The sequence below is a fragment of the Colossoma macropomum genome, unplaced genomic scaffold (genome assembly GCF_904425465.1).
Source record: "Colossoma macropomum unplaced genomic scaffold, Colossoma_macropomum, whole genome shotgun sequence".
Classification (NCBI taxonomy): Eukaryota; Metazoa; Chordata; class Actinopteri; order Characiformes; family Serrasalmidae; genus Colossoma; species Colossoma macropomum.
Window position 1 is genome coordinate 10,804,600 of NW_023494794.1, and position 20,072 is coordinate 10,824,671.

Consider the following 20,072-nt stretch of genomic DNA (forward strand, 5'->3'; position numbering starts at 1 on the left):
AAAAATACAACGTTTTGTAAGATTTTTCACAAAACTACCACTTTTAATATATATATGCAGATCCTGAATAATCCACAATTCAAAGCAGATACTCAATAATCCATAGCAGATACCGAATAATCCATAGCAGATACTCAATAATTCATAGCAGATACTGAATAATCCATAGCAGATACTCAATAATTCATAGCAGATACTCAATAATTCATAGCAGACACTGAATAATCAATAGTAGATACCGAATAATCCATAGCAGTTATGGAATAATCCATAACGGATACTTAATAGTTCATGGCAGATACTGAAAAATCCACAGCAGATACTGAAAAATCCACAGCAGTTACTGAATAATCCATAGCAGACACTGAGTAATCTGTAGTGAATAGTGAATAATTCATAGCAGATACTGAATAATCCATAGCAGATACTGAATAATCCATAGCAGACACTGAATGAATCCATAGCAGACACTGAATAATCCATAGCAGACACTGAATAATCCATAGCAGACACTAAATAAACTATAGCCGACACTGAATAATCCATAGCAGATACTAAATAAACTATACCCGACACCGAATAATCCATAGCAGATACTAAATAATCCATAGCAGATACTAAATAAACTGTAGCCGACACTGAATAATCCATAGCAGACACTAAATAAACTATAGCAGACACTGAATAATCCATAGCAGATACTAAATAATCCAGAGCAGATACTAAATAAACTATAGCAGACACTAAATAATCCATAGCAGATTCTATATAATCCATAGCTGACACTGAATAATCCATAGCAGATACTAAATAATCCATAGCAGACACTGAATAATCCATAGCAGATTCTACATAATCCAAAGCTGACACTGAATAATCCATAGCAGATACTAAATAAACTATAGCAGACACTGAATAATCCATAGCAGACACTAAATAAACTATAGCCGACACTGAATAATCCATAGCAGATACTAAATAAACTATAGCAGACACTGAATAATCCACAGCAGACACTGAATAATCCATAGCAGACACTGAATAAACTATAGCCGACAGTGAATAATCCATAGCAGACACTGAATGATCCACAGCAGACACTGAATGATCCATAGCAGACACTGAATAATCCATTGCAGATACTAAATAATCCATAGCAGATACTAAATAAACCAAAGCCGACACTGAATAATCCAAAGCAGACACTGAATAATCCATAGAAGACACTGAATAATCCATAGCAGACACTAAATAAACTATAGCCGACACTGAATAATCCACAGCAGACACTGAATAATCCACAGCAGACACTGAATAATCCATAGCAGACACTGAATAATCCATGGAAGACACTGAATAAACTATAGCTGACACTGAATAATCCATAGCAGACACTGAATGATCCATAGCAGACACTGAATGATCCATAGCAGACACTGAATAATCCATAGCAGACACTGAATAATCCATAGAAGACACTGAATAATCCATAGCAGATACTCAATTATCCATAGCAGATACTAAATAAACTACAGCAGACACTGAATAATCCACAGCAGACACTGAATAATCCATAGCAGATACTAAATAAACTACAGCAGACACTGAATAATCCATAGCAGACACTGAATAATCCATAGCAGACACTGAATAAACTATAGCCGACACTGAATGATCCATAGCAGACACTGAATGATCCATAGCAGACACTGAATGATCCATAGCAGACACTGAATGATCCATAGCAAACACTGAATAATCCATAGCAGACACTGAATAATCCATAGCAGACACTGAATGATCCATAGCAGACACTGAATAATCCATAGCAGACACTGAATGATCCATAGCAGACACTGAATGATCCATAGCAGACACTGAATGATCCATAGCAAACACTGAATAAACTATAGCCGACACTGAATGATCCATAGCAGACACTGAATGATCCATAGCAAACACTGAATGATCCATAGCAGACACTGAATGATCCATAGCAGATTCTAAACAAACTATAGCAGACACTGAATAATCCATGGCAGATATTAAATTAACTATAGCTGACACTGAATAATCCATAGCAGAAACTAAATAAACTATAGCAGACACTGAATAATCCATAGCAGATACTAAATAAACTACAGCAGACACTGAATAATCCATAGCAGATTCTAAATAATCCATAGCCGACACTGAATAATCCATAGCAGATACTAAATAAACTACAGCAGACACTGAATAATCCATAGCAGATATTAAATTAACTATAGCCGACACTGAATAATCCATAGCAGACACTAAATAAACTATAGCAGACACTGAATAATCCATAGCAGATACTAAATAATCCATAGCCGACACTGAATAATCCATAGCAGACACTAAATAAACTACAGCAGACACTGAATAATCCATAGCAGATTCTAAATAATCCATAGCCGACACTGAATAATCCATAGCAGATATTAAATAAACTATAGCCGACACTGAATAATCCATAGCAGACACTAAATAAACTATAGCAGACACTGAATAATCCATAGCAGACACTGAATAATCCATAGCAGATTCTAAATCAACTATAGCAGACACTGAATAATCCATAGCAGATACTAAATAAACTATAGCAGACATTGAATAATCCATAGCAGACACTGAATGATCCATAGCAGATACTAAATAAACTATAGCAGACACTGAATAATCCATAGCAGATACTAAATAAACTATAGCCGACACTGAATAATCCACAGCAGACACTGAATGATCCATAGCAGACACTGAATGATCCACAGCAGACACTGAATGATCCATAGCAAACATTGAATGATCCATAGCAGACACTGAATAAACTATAGCCGACACTGAATAATCCATAGTAGACACTGAATAATCCATAGCAGATACTAAATGAACTATAGCCGACACTGAATAATCCATAGCAGACACTGAATAATCCATAGCAGATACTAAATAAACTATACCCGACACTGAATAATCCATAGCAGACACTGAATAATCCATAGCAGACACTGAATGATCCATAGCAGACACTGAATGATCCATAGCAGACACTGAATGATCCATAGCAGATACTAAATAAACTATAGCCAACACTGAATAATCCATAGCAGATATTAAATTAACTACAGCCGACACTGAATAATCCATAGCAGATATCAAATTAACTATAGCCGACACTGAATAATCCATAGCAGACACTGAATAATCCATAGCAGATACTAAGTAAACTATAGCCGACACTGAATAATCCATAGCAGACACTGAATAATCCATAGCAGACACTGAATAATCCATAGCAAACACTGAATGATCCATAGAAGACACTGAATAATCCACAGAAGACACTGAATAATCCATAGCAGATACTCAATTATCCATAGCAGATACTAAATAAACTACAGCAGACACTGAATAATCCATAGCAAACACTGAATGATCCATAGAAGACACTGAATAATCCATAGAAGACACTGAATAATCCATAGCAGACACTGAATGATCCATAGCAAACACTGAATGATCCATAGCAGACACTGAATGATCCATAGCAAACACTGAATGATCCATAGCAAACACTGAATGATCCATAGCAGACACTGAATGATCCATAGCAAACACTGAATGATCCATAGCAGACACTGAATAATCCATAGCAGATTCTAAATAATCCATAGCCGACAGTGAACAATCCATAGCAGATATTAAATTAACTATAGCCGACACTGAATAATCCATAGCAGACACTAAATAAACTATAGCAGACACTGAATAATCCATAGCAGATACTAAATAAACTACAGCAGACACTGAATAATCCATAGCAGACACTGAATGATCCATAGCAGACACTGAATGATCCATAGCAGACACTGAATGATCCATAGCAGACACTGAATAATCCACAGCAGACACTGAATAATCCATAGCAGACACTGAATAATCCATAGCAGATACTAAATAAACTATAGCCGACACTGAATATTCCACAGCAGATACTAAATAAACTATAGCCAACACTGAATAATCCATAGCAGACACTGAATGATCCATAGCAGATACTAAATAAACTATAGCCGACACTGAATAATCCATAGCAGACACTGAATAATCCATAGCAGACACTGAATAATCCATAGCAGACACTGAATAATCCATAGCAGATACTAAATGAACTATAGCCGACACTGAATAATCCATAGCAGACACTGAATAAGCCATAGCAGATACTAAATGAACTATAGCCAACACTGAATAATCCATAGCAGACACTGAATAATCCATAGCAGACACTGAATAATCCATAGCAGACACTGAATGATCCATAGCAGACACTGAATGATCCATAGCAGACACTGAATAATCCATAGCAGATACTAAATGAACTATAGCCGACACTGAATAATCCATAGCAGACACTGAATAATCCATAGCAGACACTGAATAATCCATAGCAGATACTAAATGAACTATAGCCGACACTGAATAATCCATAGCAGACACTGAATAATCCATAGCAGACACTGAATAATCCATAGCAGATACTAAATAAACTATACCCGACAGTGAATAATTCATAGCAGACACTGAATGATCCATAGCCGACACTGAATGATCCATAGCAGACACTGAATAATCCATAGCAGATACTAAATAAACTATAGCCGACACTGAATAATCCATAGCAGATATCAAATTAACTATAGCCGACACTGAATAATCCATAGCAGACACTGAATAATCCATAGCAGATACTAAGTAAACTATAGCTGACACTGAATAATCCATAGCAGATACTAAGTAAACTATAGCTGACACTGAATAATCCATAGCAGATACTAAATAAACTATAGCCACACTGAATAATCCATAGCTGACACTGAATAATCCATAGCAGATATTGAATAATCTATAGTAGATACAGAAGATGAAGAATATTTAAATCCTTCATTTCTTCAAGCATGCAGTCGGTTTCACGCTGCTCGCTTATTTCCAGTTGTCTGCTTTCGCACACAGGCAGACTGAGAAATCCGAAAGAAATCAGAGTAAGAGTTTAGATGCCCTGAGAAACCTGATTACTTAGCTAAAATCCAGCCTCTTTATCCGATTAATTAATCTGATTTCTAGACCTTACTCCGATCTAAAACTCCTTTTAAAAACCATTAAAATAATCATATTAATGCAGAAATCAGATTTTGATCGGATTATTGAGTGCATGAAACAGACTCAGTGTTTCAGAAACAACAAGCAGGACTGCTTAACATCCCCACGCGGTTTGAGGCGAGATGATTTAGGCCTGATTATTAACTGGTTACTTTAATCTCCAGCTCTAAGACTATAGGAGCAAACTTCAGACCACCAGCCGTGGGCTGGGTCAAGGCGGGGGTGGTGTAAATTAGATTCCTCACTGAACTACTGCTTTGAGACCCTGAAAAGACCCTGCAGAACACTGTAGCTTTCATCGAAAGGCCACTCGCTCAGTAATTAACCAGTCCAGTTGGTGCAGCTGCCAAAGGTCAGCGCAGCGCAGCGCAGACCAAAGGTGGCTTTATTACAGAAACACGCAGAAAAAAGGAGGTTCAGCACCGTCGTCCATGCAAAAGGGCAGCAGATGGGCTACAGCGTGACCTAGTTGTTGCTCACGTCCTGCTCTTACAGGGTTTCTCCTGAAATGAAGGGTGGTAATAAGGAGTTTGTGCTGCAGTAACAGCCTCTACTCTTCTATTGAGGCTTTACAATAGATGTTGGAGCATTGCTGTGAGGATTTGATTGACCATTAGTGAGGTCAGGTACTGATGTTGGATGGTCAGTTCTGGATCACTCCAGCTCATCCCAAAGGTAGTGGATGGAGCTCCATCACTCCAGAGAACACAGCTCCACTACTGTACAGCCCAATACTGGGGGGCTTTATACCCCTCTAGCCTACACTTGGCATCGTGCATGGAAACCTTAGGCTCATGTGCAGCCGCTCCAGAGCGTCTCATTCTATTGGTCAGTGCTTTTCTATGGAGATCATACAAGCTGTATCAGCAATGGGTGACCACTTTTGGACGTCACCAATTTAGCCAGATCACGAATGTTGACAAATTGTCCATTCTCACCAAAATAACATCCTACAAACTCAAAAATGATGGTTCTTCAAGGGTTCTTTAGTAAAGGCAATGGTTCTATAAAGAACCATGAACACTCAAAGAACACTCTGCATGATTAAATGATTCTTTGCATGGTCAATGCGTTCCTCAGATGGATGGAGAACGTGTTGTACATGGTTCTATTTAGAACGTTTTTGAAAATGTTTCTATACAGCATCTATTGTAACAAGCCTGACATCACAACAATAGCAGAACTCTCTTTGGTGCTATAGAGAACGCTTTTCCAAGAGGTTCTAAATAGAACCATGACATTCTCCATTAATCTGTAGAACCACTTAGTGATGCAAAGAATCCTTTAATCATGTAAAAGGTTCTTTGAGTGTTCATGGTTCTATATAGAACCACTGCCTTTACTAAACAACCCTTGAAGAACCATATTTAAGAGTGTGTGGTTCTATGTAGGACCTTTCTGAAAATGGTTCTATATGGCACCAAAAAGGGGTCCTTACTTACTAAGAAAGACTTACAAAGGCGCGGGAAGGAGATCATTCCTTACTTCGTCGTGGCCACGACTTAATTATCTTGTTCCCATGCCTTACTAAGTTATGGCCACGCATTATTTTTATTTATACAGGATGTCACCAGCAGGGCTCTGTAAGTAACTCATGGGAATGAGATAATTAAACCTTGGCCACATCTTAAAAAGGCATGATCTCGTGGCCATGACTCAATTATCTCATTCCCACACCTTACTAAGTTGTGGCCACGCATTATTTTTTATTTATACAGGATGTCACCAGCAGGGCTGCGTAAGTAACTCATGGGAATGAGATAATTAAACCTTGGCCACATCTTAATAAGGCATGATCACGTTCCCACACCTTACTAAGTCAAGGCCACGACTCAATTGTCTCGTTCCCATGCCTTACTAAGTTGTGGCCACACATTATTTTTTTAGTTATACAGGATGTCACCAGCAAGGCTGCATAAGTAACTCACGGGAATGAGATAATTAAACCTTGGCCACATCTTAATAAGGCATGATCTCGTGGCCATGACTCAATTATCTCATTCCCACACCTTACTAAGTTGTGGCCACGCATTATTTTTAATTATACAGGACGTCACCAGCAGGGAAGTTCATCTTATCTCACAGCAGCGTGTGGATCTTTAGAGTTTCAGCTACAAAAAAAGGCTGAAAATGTTTTTTACAGACTTTTTTCTCTCAACACTCACTGCTGGGGCTGTGAAAAAGTTTGTGCCCCCCTCCAAATCAGCTGTGTGTGTGTGTGTGTGTGTGTGTGTGTGTGTACTCACCTGCAGTGTGTTTGTGTGGTGTGTTTTTTCTCCTGAGCACTGATAAAGCTCTGCAGGCGCTCAGCTGCGCTGCCACACTCCTCTTTTCACTCCTCCTCTCACTCTCACTCGCTTTTTCCATTCTTCCCGCAGAGCCAGAGCCGAGCTGAATGAAAGAAAGTCTCGCGCTGTTTTTCTCCTCCTCTCCTCTCTCCGCTCCCGGTTTTCTCCTCCCTCCTTCCTGCACTCCTCTCTCATCTCCCTCTCTTACCCGCTCTTCAGCCTTTTCTCCCGTTTTCGGCTCATTTCTTAAACTCCTTTAACTTTTTCACTCCGGTCTTCCTGAGACACGCTGAGCTCCGGCGGCTCTCCGCGCAGCGCATCATGGGAAGTGTAGTGAGAGCTGCGCTGGGATTTGTAGGCGAAGAGCTCGGCACGTTTAAACGGCGCTGATCCGGAGTTTAATACAGTAAAATGTTTATTTAGCCTTTTTACACAGTTGAAGCTTTAATGCTGTGAAACTGAGACCAGGTTTTTGTTTTAGTCGTTTATTTTCCGTTTTTTGTGTTTAATTTCGATGCGTTTAAACTGATTTCTGAGTTCAGAATTTAACGAGGCTTAAAAAGGTCAGACATGAAGGAGGAAGGACGAAAATCAAATAAAGCAAAAGTAAGAAAATGAAAAGAATGGAATAAAAAAGACGAAAAAACGGGAGGACGTAAATTTAAAGAAAAGAAGAGACAAAGAAAAAAGGAGAGAAAGAAAGAAAGTAAGAAAGAAAGTAGGATGCATGAAAAAAGAAAAGAGGAAAGAAAGAGGAGCAAGAAATAAAGGAAGAAAGAAAAAAGAAAATGAATGCAGAAAAAGAAAGAAACAAGAAAATAAGGAAAGAATGATGAAAGGAAGCAAGAAGAAAAAAGAACGAAAAACATAATAATAAAAAAGATTAAACAGAAAGGAAGAAAAGGTAAAACAAAGTAAAGTGAACAAAGAAATAAAAAGGAAGGATGAAACAATAAAAAGAAAGGAGAAGAAAGAAAAATGGAAAGAAGAAAAGAAAGGAAGAAAAAAGAGACAGGAAATTGAATATAGAAAGAAAGAAAAAAGAAAGAAAGAAAGAAAGAAAGAAAGAAAGAAAGAAAGAAAGGAAGGAAGGAAGAAGGAATAAATAACTCAAGAAAATTGAAAATTAAAAGGAAAAAGGAGAAAAAGAAAAGATGGAAGAAGAAAGGAAGAATGAAAAATGGAAAAAAGAAATAAGAAAGGGAAAGGAAGGAAAAGAAAGAGAAAAGAATATGAAAAGAAAGAAAGAAAGAAAAAAGAAAGAAAGGAAAAAAAGAAAAGTGAAGAAGAATGAAAGAATGCAAGAAAAAAGAAGAAAGGGAAAGCAAGAAAAAGTAAAAAGATTATTATTGAAGAAAGAAAGGAAGGAAGGAAGAAAGAAAGAAAGAAAGAAAGGAGGACTCAAGAAAAAGAAAGGGGAAAAAGATGAAAAGAAAGGAAGAATGAAAAATGGAAAAAAGAAAGAAGAAAAGAAAAAAGAATATAAAGAAAGAAAGAATGAAAAAAGGAAGGTAAAAGGAAACGAACAGAAGAATAAGTGGAGGTTTTGCACAGTAATTCATTTTTGGCTCACTGATGATAAAAAATCCTAACAGGGTCAGTTTGTGATATTTTCTAAGTAGCACTAAATAAATTATAATTAATATTAAAGGCAGTGAACTGTTACACCAACCTGTCTCCAAAATAGTTGGGACGCTGTGCAAAATGTAAATGAAAACAGAATGTAATCATATGCAAATCATTTAAACCCTATAATTAACTGAAAACACTACAAAGACAACATATTAAATGTTGAAACTGAGAATTTTTATTGCTTCTTAAAAAATATTTGCCCATTTTGAATGTGATGCCAACAAAACGTTCCAAAAAAGTTGGGACGGGGGCCTGTTTACCACTGCGTTTCATCACCTCTTCTTTTACCAGCACTCTGTAAGTGTTTGGGAACTGAGGAGACACTGCTGTAGTTTTGAAAGTGAAATGTTTTCTCATTTCAGTGGTGACAGGTCTGGACTGCAGGCAGGTCAGTTTAGCACTCAGACTCTTTTATTATGGAGCCATGCTATTACATGCAGAATGTAGTTTTACATTGTCTTGCTGAAATAATCAAGGCCTTCCCTGAAGAAGATGTCATCTGGATGGCAGCATATGTTGCCAAAACATGTATATATCATTCAGCATTAATGGTGCCTTCACAGATGTGGAGGACACAGTGTCCATGATTTCCAAAAAGAATTTCAAATGTTGATTCGTCAGACCACAGGACACTTTTCCACTTCACCTCAGTCTATTTTAAATGAGCTCAGGCCCAGAGAAGGTGGCAGCATTTCTGGATCCTGTTTATATCTGGTTTCTTCTTTGTGTTTTAGAGTTTTAACTTGCATTTGTAGATGCAGCGGCAGACTGTTTTCACAGACAGTGGTTTTCAGAAGTGTTTCTGAGCCCATGCAGTGATTTTCTCTACAGAATCATGTCTGTTTTTAATGTGGTGCTGCCTGAGGGCCCAAAGATCACGGCCAACAAATACTGGTTTTGGCCTTGTCCCTTACATACAGAGGTTTCTCCAGATTCTCTGAATCTGTTAATGATATTATTTACTGTAGATGATGAAAAGCTAAAATGCTTTGCTATTTGAGAAACGTTATTCTTGAATTGTTGCACTGTTTGATGGTGCAGTCTTTCATAGAGTGGTGAACCCCTCCTCATCTTTACTTCTGAAAGACTCTCTGAGATGCTCTTTATACCCAATCATGTTACTGACCAGTTGCCAATCAACCACCAGGTGTTTTTTCAGCATAACACAACTTTACCAGCCTTTTGTTTCCCCCTTCCCAACTTTTTTGGAATGTGTTGTTGGCATCAAATTAAAAATGGGCAAATATTTTTCAAAAAACAATAAAATTTCTCAGTTTCAGTGTGTGATTTGTTGTCTTTGTACTATTTTCAATTAAATATAGGGTGAATGATTTGCATATCACTGCATTTTGTTTTTGTTTACATTTTGCACAGCGTCCCATGACCCCAGGAAATGGGTTGTATAATATTAGAGGCAGCGAATTATTACAATATTCATACATAACATTAAAGGCAGTGAACTATTATAGTATTAGTGAACTATTATATTATCAATACATAATATTAAAGGCAGTAAACTATTATAATATTAATATCTGATATTAAAACCAGTGAACTATTACCATGATATATAATATATAATATTAAATTCAGGACTGTTTAAGCCCAGTAAAGATGATATTTCTGTATGTTCATCACAGAGAAGTTCAGATGTGTTAGTTATGAGTCAGAATGTTTGTGGTGTTCAGTAACACTGAGATGACCTCGTCTAGTGTAGATCAGACTGACCATCATCTGCTGTGGACATTAGCAGAGCTCACAGTTCCACACAGTGAGCTGGTCAATCTGCAGATTATATTGAAGTATATTTAAAGAGCCCATAAGTTACATTTGTCTCCTAATTTATAATATTTGTGTTGTTTTATGAACCAAAAACACTTTTTGTGAGGTTTTTCCAACCTTAATGCAGTCTGAGGCCTGCAGTTAGCACCACGTTAGTTGGTGGGGTCTTGGGGGATTCAAACTATCGCTTTAAAGTACCTGGGTCTGTGCATTTTTAGAGTGGAAGCTCCTCCACCAACACACACACATACACACACAGTGGGTTTACACACAGCTCATCAGCAGCCTAAAGACGCCCCCCACAGGCCAGACAGAGTCATTACACTCACACGGTGCCGTTATAAATAAAGCTGATAAATAAAAATAGCACGAATTCTCACCTCCTCCGTCATGTGACCTCAGCAAACCCAACGAACCCCCCACACACTCACACTCACACACACACTCTCCCTCTCAGCTCACACTGTGTAAATCATAAAACTCATATGAGTTCATATTCACTCTGATATTCACTCTTCTTATAGTCCTGAGAGTAACTAGAACATATACATTTACAGATGTATAAGCACAACCATAATCACCGTAATACACGACAGGGAGAAATATAAAAATAATTATTACTAATATGTATATGAGGAAACTGTACTTAAAAGCTGTTTGTCTGGGCAGTCAGTGATTGATATATATATATATATACCAATATATATATATATATATATATATATGCCCTGCGATGGACTGGTGACCTGTCCAGGGTGTATCCTGCCTTCCGCCCGATGACAGCTGGGATAGGCTCCAGCACCCCACCGCGACCCAGAAGGATAAGCGGTTTAGATGATGGATGGATGGATATATATATATATATATATATATATATGGATATATATATATATATGGATATATATATATATATATATTTTTTTTTTTATTATAGTTTTTAAGTAGGTAAAGAGCTGAAAACTGCAACACAACCAGTCCTTTAATGGTCAGTACTAAACATCTATAAGATCAGACCTCAGAAAATCCTGAGGCTGAATCTCAACGACTTACCGCTCCCTATATAGTGACTATGTGAAATTTCGGCTTTTACACTCAAATATTTTATGTCCAGTATGAACTGTGCTCACACGGCTGAATCCAGAGTGGTTCTCTGTTAGACACACTGAGCTCTGTTTAGCTGCAGTGGCTGTTATTTGAAGACCTTTGTGCTCTATTCTCATTAAAATCATGCTTGGACAGCAGAATGCCTTTCTGCTGTGTTTCACACTGAGGTTTAATGACTCATTAGAAGCGCGTGTGAAAGGTACAGTCAGTCTTACCTGGACGTCTGGACCTACAGGACACAGTCAGCGTCTGTAAGGAGGAGAAATAACATGATTTTGGAGTTCATTCGTGTTTATAGACCTTTGAAGTCGTGCGTCACCCATGCCCATATAAGGAAACCAGGTCTAAGCTGGTTTTCTCTATGCGCTGTCACCTCACAGCCAGAAGGGCCTGGGTTCGATTCCCCGGCCGGGCAACCGGGATGTCCAACATACAGTCAGGTGAATTGGAGATGCTAAATTACCCCTAGATGAGATTGTGTATGTCTGTGTGTCTGACTGGTGACCTGTCCAGGGTGTTTCCTCCCTTCTACCCAGTGAGCACTGGGATAGACTTTAGGTAAGCAGCTCAGAAAGTGTGCGTATGTGAAAAATGAATGGCATTCTTAAAAAATCAATAATACCACATGCTGTAGTAAACTAAAACGTTCCAAAGCTGGAATGTTTCGTTGTACATAATTAATCCCCCAGAATTTCACAGAATCCTCTGAATTCTAAGCAGTTGAAACACTAATGTTGATATCAGACACATGGAAAAGTTTAAAAGTAAGTCTAAAACTGCAGCCTAAACCTGCCAAACACCTCTAAACTGCCACACTGGACAAATCCTGCTGGGCTGTGTGGGGTAATTTGGTGAAGTCAGTCTTATGATGACAGTTCAGTGTGTATAGCTTGTAGCACATTTAGGCCACACCCACACCATGGGGGAAAACACTTCCACACTTTCCATTGGTTTACATTGCACACTTCTCTTTATTGGTTTTAAACTACGATTGCAAATATGCCTAAAAGCTGTTGTGTGGTGGGTCGAAGGACAAACAAGATTAAAGACCTGATTTAAGGTTTTAATGTAAAAGTGCTGTATAATGTTAAATGTTCAATTTCTGATTAAATCTAGATCTCAGCACAAAATTTACACCATTAAAATGATTTGTTACACTTTAAAATGACAATTTAAAATGATTTGTTACACTTTAAACAGGCTGTAAAAGAGAGAGATTACTATTCTGTTCAAGAGGAGAGAGACAGAGTGGGGAGACCGAGAGAGAGAGAGAGAGAGAGAGAGAGAGAGAGAGAGAGAGAGAGAAACAAAGAAATAAGTGGAAAGGGAAACTTTAAAAAGAGGGTGGGGGACCTTAAGAAAGAGAGATTGAAGGGAAAAGAGAGGAAGAGAGGGATGGAGAAGAGATAAAGAGAAAGGAAGAGAGAGAGAGACAGAGAAAGTTCAAGATATAGTGAAGATGATATAAATGAGAGAGAGAGAGAGAGAGAGAGAGAGAAGCAAGAGACAGAGAAGAGACAACAAGAGAGACAAAAAAAGAACAAGGCAGATGAGAGAGACAGAGAGACATAAACAGGAAAGAGAGAGAGAGGGGGGGGGGGGATAAAACAGAAGAACAAAGCTCAGAAAGAAGACATGAAAGTGTTGGTGAAGCTGAGCTCAGCCTCGTCACAGCGGGCGGTCCGGCCTGTTTGTTTTTGTTGTTTCTTTTAAACATTAACAGCTTAAATTCATTCAGAACAAACTCTTCATGGCTGCTCTGACCGGCAGCCGCGTTTCATAATTAAACAAACTCAGAACCACGGCGTTCAGAATTCAACTGCATCTGCCGTCACAGAGAAACCGCAGCTGGAAACGACAAGGAGTGAAAACTATGTTTCATTCACTTTTCCATGTGTACATATATACTTTACAGTGCATCACAACGTACCGATCTGAAGTCGGCCATTCAGCCACATTCAATTTCACAATGTTAGGCTGGCTTTACACCCCGAAACTTTCATGCAACTTTAGTTGCTAGAAACCTACATGAAACTTGCACTTGAGTTTTATAGTACAGCCTAATGCAAAGTGTCCTGCAACTCATTTGAAACTCAATCGCAAAAGTTGCAACTGTCTAAACTCAGTGGAACAAGTTTCATGCAACAGCCAAACAAAACTAAGTCTAAGGCTGGGTTTGCAGAGTGAAACATTTATGCAACTAGCTGCATGTTGTGAGTTCCCTGCAACTTCAGACTCAGGGGGCGGGGTCTAAACAAATCATTTTTACAGTGTAAATGTCATTCAGACAGAGCTTTGGTTAGGCCCCACCCCCCAGAGTCTGAGGTTGCAGGTAACTCACAACATGCAACAGTTGCAAGCATCTCAACTCTGTGGAACAAAGCTCTTTCTGAATGATATTCACACCGTAAAAATTATTTGCTTGCACAGTGAAACTTTCATGCAACTAGCTGTATGCTGTGAGTTCCCTGCAACCTCAGACTCAAGGGGGCAGGGCCTAAACAAAACTGTTTCTGAATGATATTCACACTGTTAACATGATTCATTTGCACAGCGAAACTTTCTTGCAACTAGCTGCATGTTGTGAGTTCCCTGCAACATAATTAACATGCAACTTGGCAGTTACACACAGCAACTCAAACACAACCAAGATTCAGGTACTCCACTAGTTAACCAAATTAGCAGCTTGTATTTTGACGTGCCATATCTCACTTTAAATATTTGCAACAGTTTTATTATTTTTTCCAGCTGTCATTGCCCTTTTTTCTGTGGGTCATTGACATGATATGCATTTTTTTGTTAAAGTCCATTATTTTCCCAAAAATAATTTGATAAATACACAACATACATCAAATTATTCAACAATACCTCTTTTATGTCAAATATTTTTCAGTGCATCCATATAAAATTCATTTTAATTTCTTTTTGCCTTCAGTCTAAAAATGTCAAGTGGTGCAACCGTCCACCTATATATGTTAACTAAGTAAACTTACCAAAATGGTAATTTAGTTAAATAAAAATCTAAACAAAATAGTTTTGTAGTTTAATTTTTTGAAAACTTGAAAAAAAACATGTTGCAAAACAGGGCACTTTTAAAAGCAAGCAAGTTCTTACTTCTTCAAATGTCAGACGGCACAACCAAAAACAAAGGACTTTTATTTTGATGTGCTTTTATGAAAGAGGGGTCATTTACTGCATCATAAAGAAGAGCCCAAGTGACCTTCATGGTGCAATGCCAAGGTCAGTAGCCCTTTCACAGATTTAGTAAAAAGTTAGATTTTTGAGTCGTGGTTAGAACGGTTCAGTTTACCATGTCAGATGTTCCGACCTCAGGCGAACCAGGAAAATGTGAAATTATTACAATAATGTTTATTTATTTAAAAGAATGGAAGTATAAACTTAAGTTCAAGGTCAAAGTTTTCTAAGACTGTCTAAGTAGATACCTTTTTCATTTGAAATTAGTCTGAGAAGTCAGGTGGCGCAACCAGTCAGTCAGATGGAGCAACCAGACCAGCACAGTTTAATAACTGAAAGATTTAATTAAAAGTTTTGATAACACTCACTGTATTTAAGATATTAAATGCACATAGATATAAACACAAATGTGTGCAGATATAAAAACGCACATCATGTCCTTTTTTTAATAAGATTTTTAAAATTGTCATTTTGAAATCTTTATTTGTCATTGCCTTGTGTCTATTTGTCGTTTATCTATCTAAATGTATATATTTTGTATATATTTATCTGTTTCATGAAACATTTTCCACAAAGCTGAAATGCTTGCAACTGCTGTGCCTGAGTTTCAAGTGAGTTGCAGGATGCTTCACATTGTGCAATTCAAATGCAATTTAGTTTAGTTATGTACATTTCAAGCAACTAAAGTTGCATTAAACTTTCACTGTGTAAAGCCAGCCTAACACACACAACAGATAACAGACTCAGATAGATTGTTTTTGGGTTGCTTCATGTGGCTGTCAAGTTGCACAAAAACTGTGTTGCAGGCAACTCACATCATGAAGTTAGTTGCATAAACGTTTCACCAGTGCTGTATATAAACACAAGCATTGAAAAGTTCAAAGTTTGGAATCATTTGTCATGCCAATATTTTATATACAAGAACTAGTTCTAAAATGTGGATTTAAAGATTACGCAATATTTGTCAAAATGTATTTTTAGATTTTTTAAATTCAATATTTAAACATGAGTGAAGTGATTATGTGAGTAAGCAGTGATTCATTTTACTTTTTAGGTTGTCTACCTTAAGATTAGACACTCACTTTTGCAAGAAAATTCATTTCTGGATATTAATTTTAATATAGCCTAAATCTGCATGTAAATTTTATTAGAAATTCATTCTGGAAATTCATTTTCATTTTCAGTTTTGTTAGAACTTATTCTGGATACTAATTTTAATACAACTTCTTTTTAGATATTATTTAGAACATCATTCTGGGTATGAATTTTATTAGAACTTCATTCTGGATATGAATTTTATTAGAACTTCATTCTGGATACTAATTTTAATACAACTTCCTTTTAGATATTAATTTTATTAGAACTTCATTCTGGGTATTAATTTTATTAGAACTTCATTCTTGATGTTCTCCAGTTTTCTCAGTCGGTGTAAAATCCTCCACAGCTCTGTTCATGGTTCTAGATCATCAACATTCCTTCATGTTTGTTTACAGTGCTCTAGATGATGTGGAGGCTGTGAAGCTGTGCAGGATGAACAGATCACACTCAGTTATGTTTTTATACGTAAGTACATTAGAGCTGTATTCTTAAAGGAACCCTGGTTCTGACCTGCTGAATGTGGTTCTGTGTTTGAGTGCTGTGTTCATGGACTTTCTGACATCATGGCTTTTCCAGAGCAGCTGATTGGCTGAGGCACAGGAAGTTTGGTCCAAAGCTACTTTTAAAAGAAGGTTGTCGTGGTAACGGAGTTTTGGCCCGAGCCGGACGACATTCAAACCATTCCTCCACCCACTGCAGGCCGGAGGAATGTCCGTCTCACTCTCTCACTCGCTCGCTCGTTCCCTCGCTCGCTCACATACAGCCTGTCACAGAGTCATAACGGTCACATTCCCTCTCTCTCTCTCTCCCTCTCTCTCTCTCTCTCTCTCTCTCTATCTCTATCTCTCCCTCTCTCTCTCTCTCTCTTTCTCCCTCTCTCTCTCTCCATCTGTCTCTCTCTCTCTCTCCCTCTCTCTCTCCCTCTCTCCCTCTTCTCTCTCTCTCTCTCTCTCTCTCTCTCTCACTCTTTCTCTCTCTCTCTCTCTCTCTCTCTCTCTCTCTCTCATGACAGTATGTGAGTCCTGTGTTGCCAAAGCTGTAGCTACATGTTAAACTGAGTTATCATTCAAATATAAATGAATAAATTAAGTTCTAATAATAGGTTTGAATAATGGAATAATAAACTAATTATAAAGTGTAAATAAAGCAGAAATAATACTAACCAGTCTCTCTCTCTCTGTCTCTCTCTCTCTCTCTCTCTCTCTCTCCTTGTTTATTTTTCTCTCTTCCTCTGTCTCTTTCTTTCTTTTTCTCTTCTCTCTCTCTCCCCCTCTCTGTTTATCTCTGTCTCTCTCTATCCCCATTTCCTCTCTCTCCTTCTTGCTCTCTCTATCTCTCTTTTTTTCTCTCTCTTCTCCATCTCTCTCCTCCTCTCTCTTCCCATCACTCACTCTTTCTCATCTTACTGTTTTTCTCCCTCGTTCTCTCTCTTTCAATGTCTCTTTTTCTCTCTCTCTCCATTCTGTCTCTTACTCTCACTCTCTCTCTCTATTTCCTCCCAGTTTCTTTGTCTTATTTCTCTATCTTTGCTCCCACTGTCTCTTTATTTCTCTTTTCTCGCTCTCTCCTTTCCTCCCTCCCTCTCTCCTATTCTCTCTTTCCTCCCACTTTCTCTTTATTTCTTTTTCTCTCTATCCATCTCTCTCTCCTCTCTCTCCTATTCTCTTTCCTCCCACTTTCCCTTTATTTGTCTCTGTGCATCTCTCTTGATCTTCCTTTCCCTACCCCCTCTTCTCTCTCTGTTTCTGTTTCTCTTTCTCCCACGTTCTCTTTATCTCTTTATTTCTCTCTCTCTCTCTCTCTCTCTCTCTCTCTCTCTCTCTCTCTCTCTGTACAGTGTAGTTTGCTGCTGTTTTAGTTCAGTATAAGCTCAGTTGAGCTGCTCTGTGATATGATCAGGTGTTTCTGAGAAAGTGCTCGTGTCTTTAAAGTGTGAGAGAAAAGTAACGTTTTTAAACCATCACAAATCCACCTGTCAGTCATCTCAGTCTGAGCTCACGCACAGCGGGAAACCTCTTCAGCAGCTCCTCTCGGTTCTCTGTAATTGACACTGCTCTCTCTGTCTCTCTCTCTCTCTCTCTAAATGTCAGCAGAGCCCGTCTTACCTTGGCTTTCCTGAAAAATCCACCCAGACAGCCGAGAAGCCCCATCTCCGACAGCGCCCCGGTCCAGGCCAGGGGTCAAAAGGTCATCTCTGAGAGGTCATGAAGGTGTCTCTGAGAGTTTCTGATCTGCTGAATGAGTGAAGTTTCTGTCTGAACGCAACGCGACGCTCCCTGCCTGGAGAAGGAGGAGAAGGGGGGCGGGGCCGCAGGAGCAGGCCTGATTCCAGCCTGGGGCAGCAGCCAAGGGGGTCGGAGCTCCCTGCATACCAAACACGCACACACAGACTGCGCACGAGCTAATGCTAACCGCTAACACACAAACACGCCAGTGTCTGTGTCGTCCTCCACACCGCACATGCTAATGTGCTCTGCTAACACAAACACGCCGCTTTTCATGGAAAAGAGAAAAGGGCTGTTCACAGACCTGCATACCACACAGGCTAATGCTAACTGCTAACACATAAGCACCCAGTGTCCCAACCTACAGCTAATATGTTCAATGTATGGACTACTAACCTACACACTGGGGCCAAAGTGGGGGGGGGCACATTATGAAAGTGTGCAGGATGGTTGTTGCAAAAGTAAATAGATTATTTAATTGATAATCAGTGGCATGTACAGATTTTGGCTAGGGTGGGGGAAGGGGTGGGGGGGCGTTTTGTGGGGGCACTTTTGAAAGAGGTCATATCAGGATATGAAAACGGCATTATAGATAGATTTGATTGAATATTGTGGTATTCTGTATGCAGATCTGATTTTAAGTACACATTATATTATAATTATACACTATGTATACCCATTTCCAAAATAGTTGGGACGCTGTGCAGAATGTAAATAAAAATAGTGTGCAATGATGTGCAAATCAAGCATTTTTAAAGGAAAATACTACGAAGACAACATATGAAATGATGAAACTGAGAAATTTTATTGTTTTTTGAAAAATATTTGCCCATTTTGAATTTAATGCTGACAACATGTTCCAAAAAAGTTGGGACGGGGGCCTGTTTACCACTGTGTTTCATCACCTCTTCTTTTAACACACTGTAAGTGTTTGAGAACTGAGGAGACACTGCTGTAGTTTTAAAAGTTAAATGTTTTCCTGTTCTTGTTTGATAAAGGATTTCAGCTGCTCTTCAGTTCAGGGTCTCCTTTATCATATTTTTCATTTCATAACCCTCCAAATATGTTCACTGGTTCACAGTGTAATACATGCAGAATGTGGTTTAACATTGTCTTGCTGAAATAATCAAGGCCTTCCCTGAAAAAGACGTCGTCTGGATGGCAGCATATGTTGCCTTCACAGATGTGCACGTCACCCATGCCATGTGCACTAACACGGCCCCATACCATGACGGATGCTGGCTTTTGAACTGTGTGCTAATAACAAGGTGAGTGGTCTTTAGCCCAGAGGACCCAGCGTCCATGATTTCCAAAAAAAAATTACAAATTTTGATGGTCCACAGGACACTTTTCCACTTCCCCTCAGTCCATTTTAAATGAGCTCAGGCCCAGAGAAGGTGGCAGCGTTTCTGGACCCTGTTTCTATATGGTGTCTTCTTTATGTTTTAGAGTTTTAACTTGCATTTGTGGATGCAGTGATGAACTGTTTTCACAGACAGTGGTTTTCAGAAGTGTTTCTGAGCCCATGCAGTGATTTTCACTACAGAATCATGTCTGTTTTTAA

The 20,072-nt window shown here is 38.5% G+C and overlaps 1 protein-coding gene across 1 annotated transcript in view; it reads right to left on the bottom strand.

Annotated features, from left to right (window-relative positions):
• Positions 1 to 18,580, bottom strand: part of stard8 (StAR-related lipid transfer (START) domain containing 8) — a 118,039-nt gene extending 99,459 nt beyond the window's left edge. Inside the window, 2 exon segments of the mRNA XM_036580152.1 lie at positions 12,206 to 12,239; positions 18,389 to 18,580. Of these exon segments, the coding sequence (XP_036436045.1) occupies positions 12,206 to 12,239; positions 18,389 to 18,433 (79 nt within the window). The 5' untranslated portion in view covers positions 18,434 to 18,580.
• Positions 18,581 to 20,072: the final 1,492 nt, after the last annotated feature.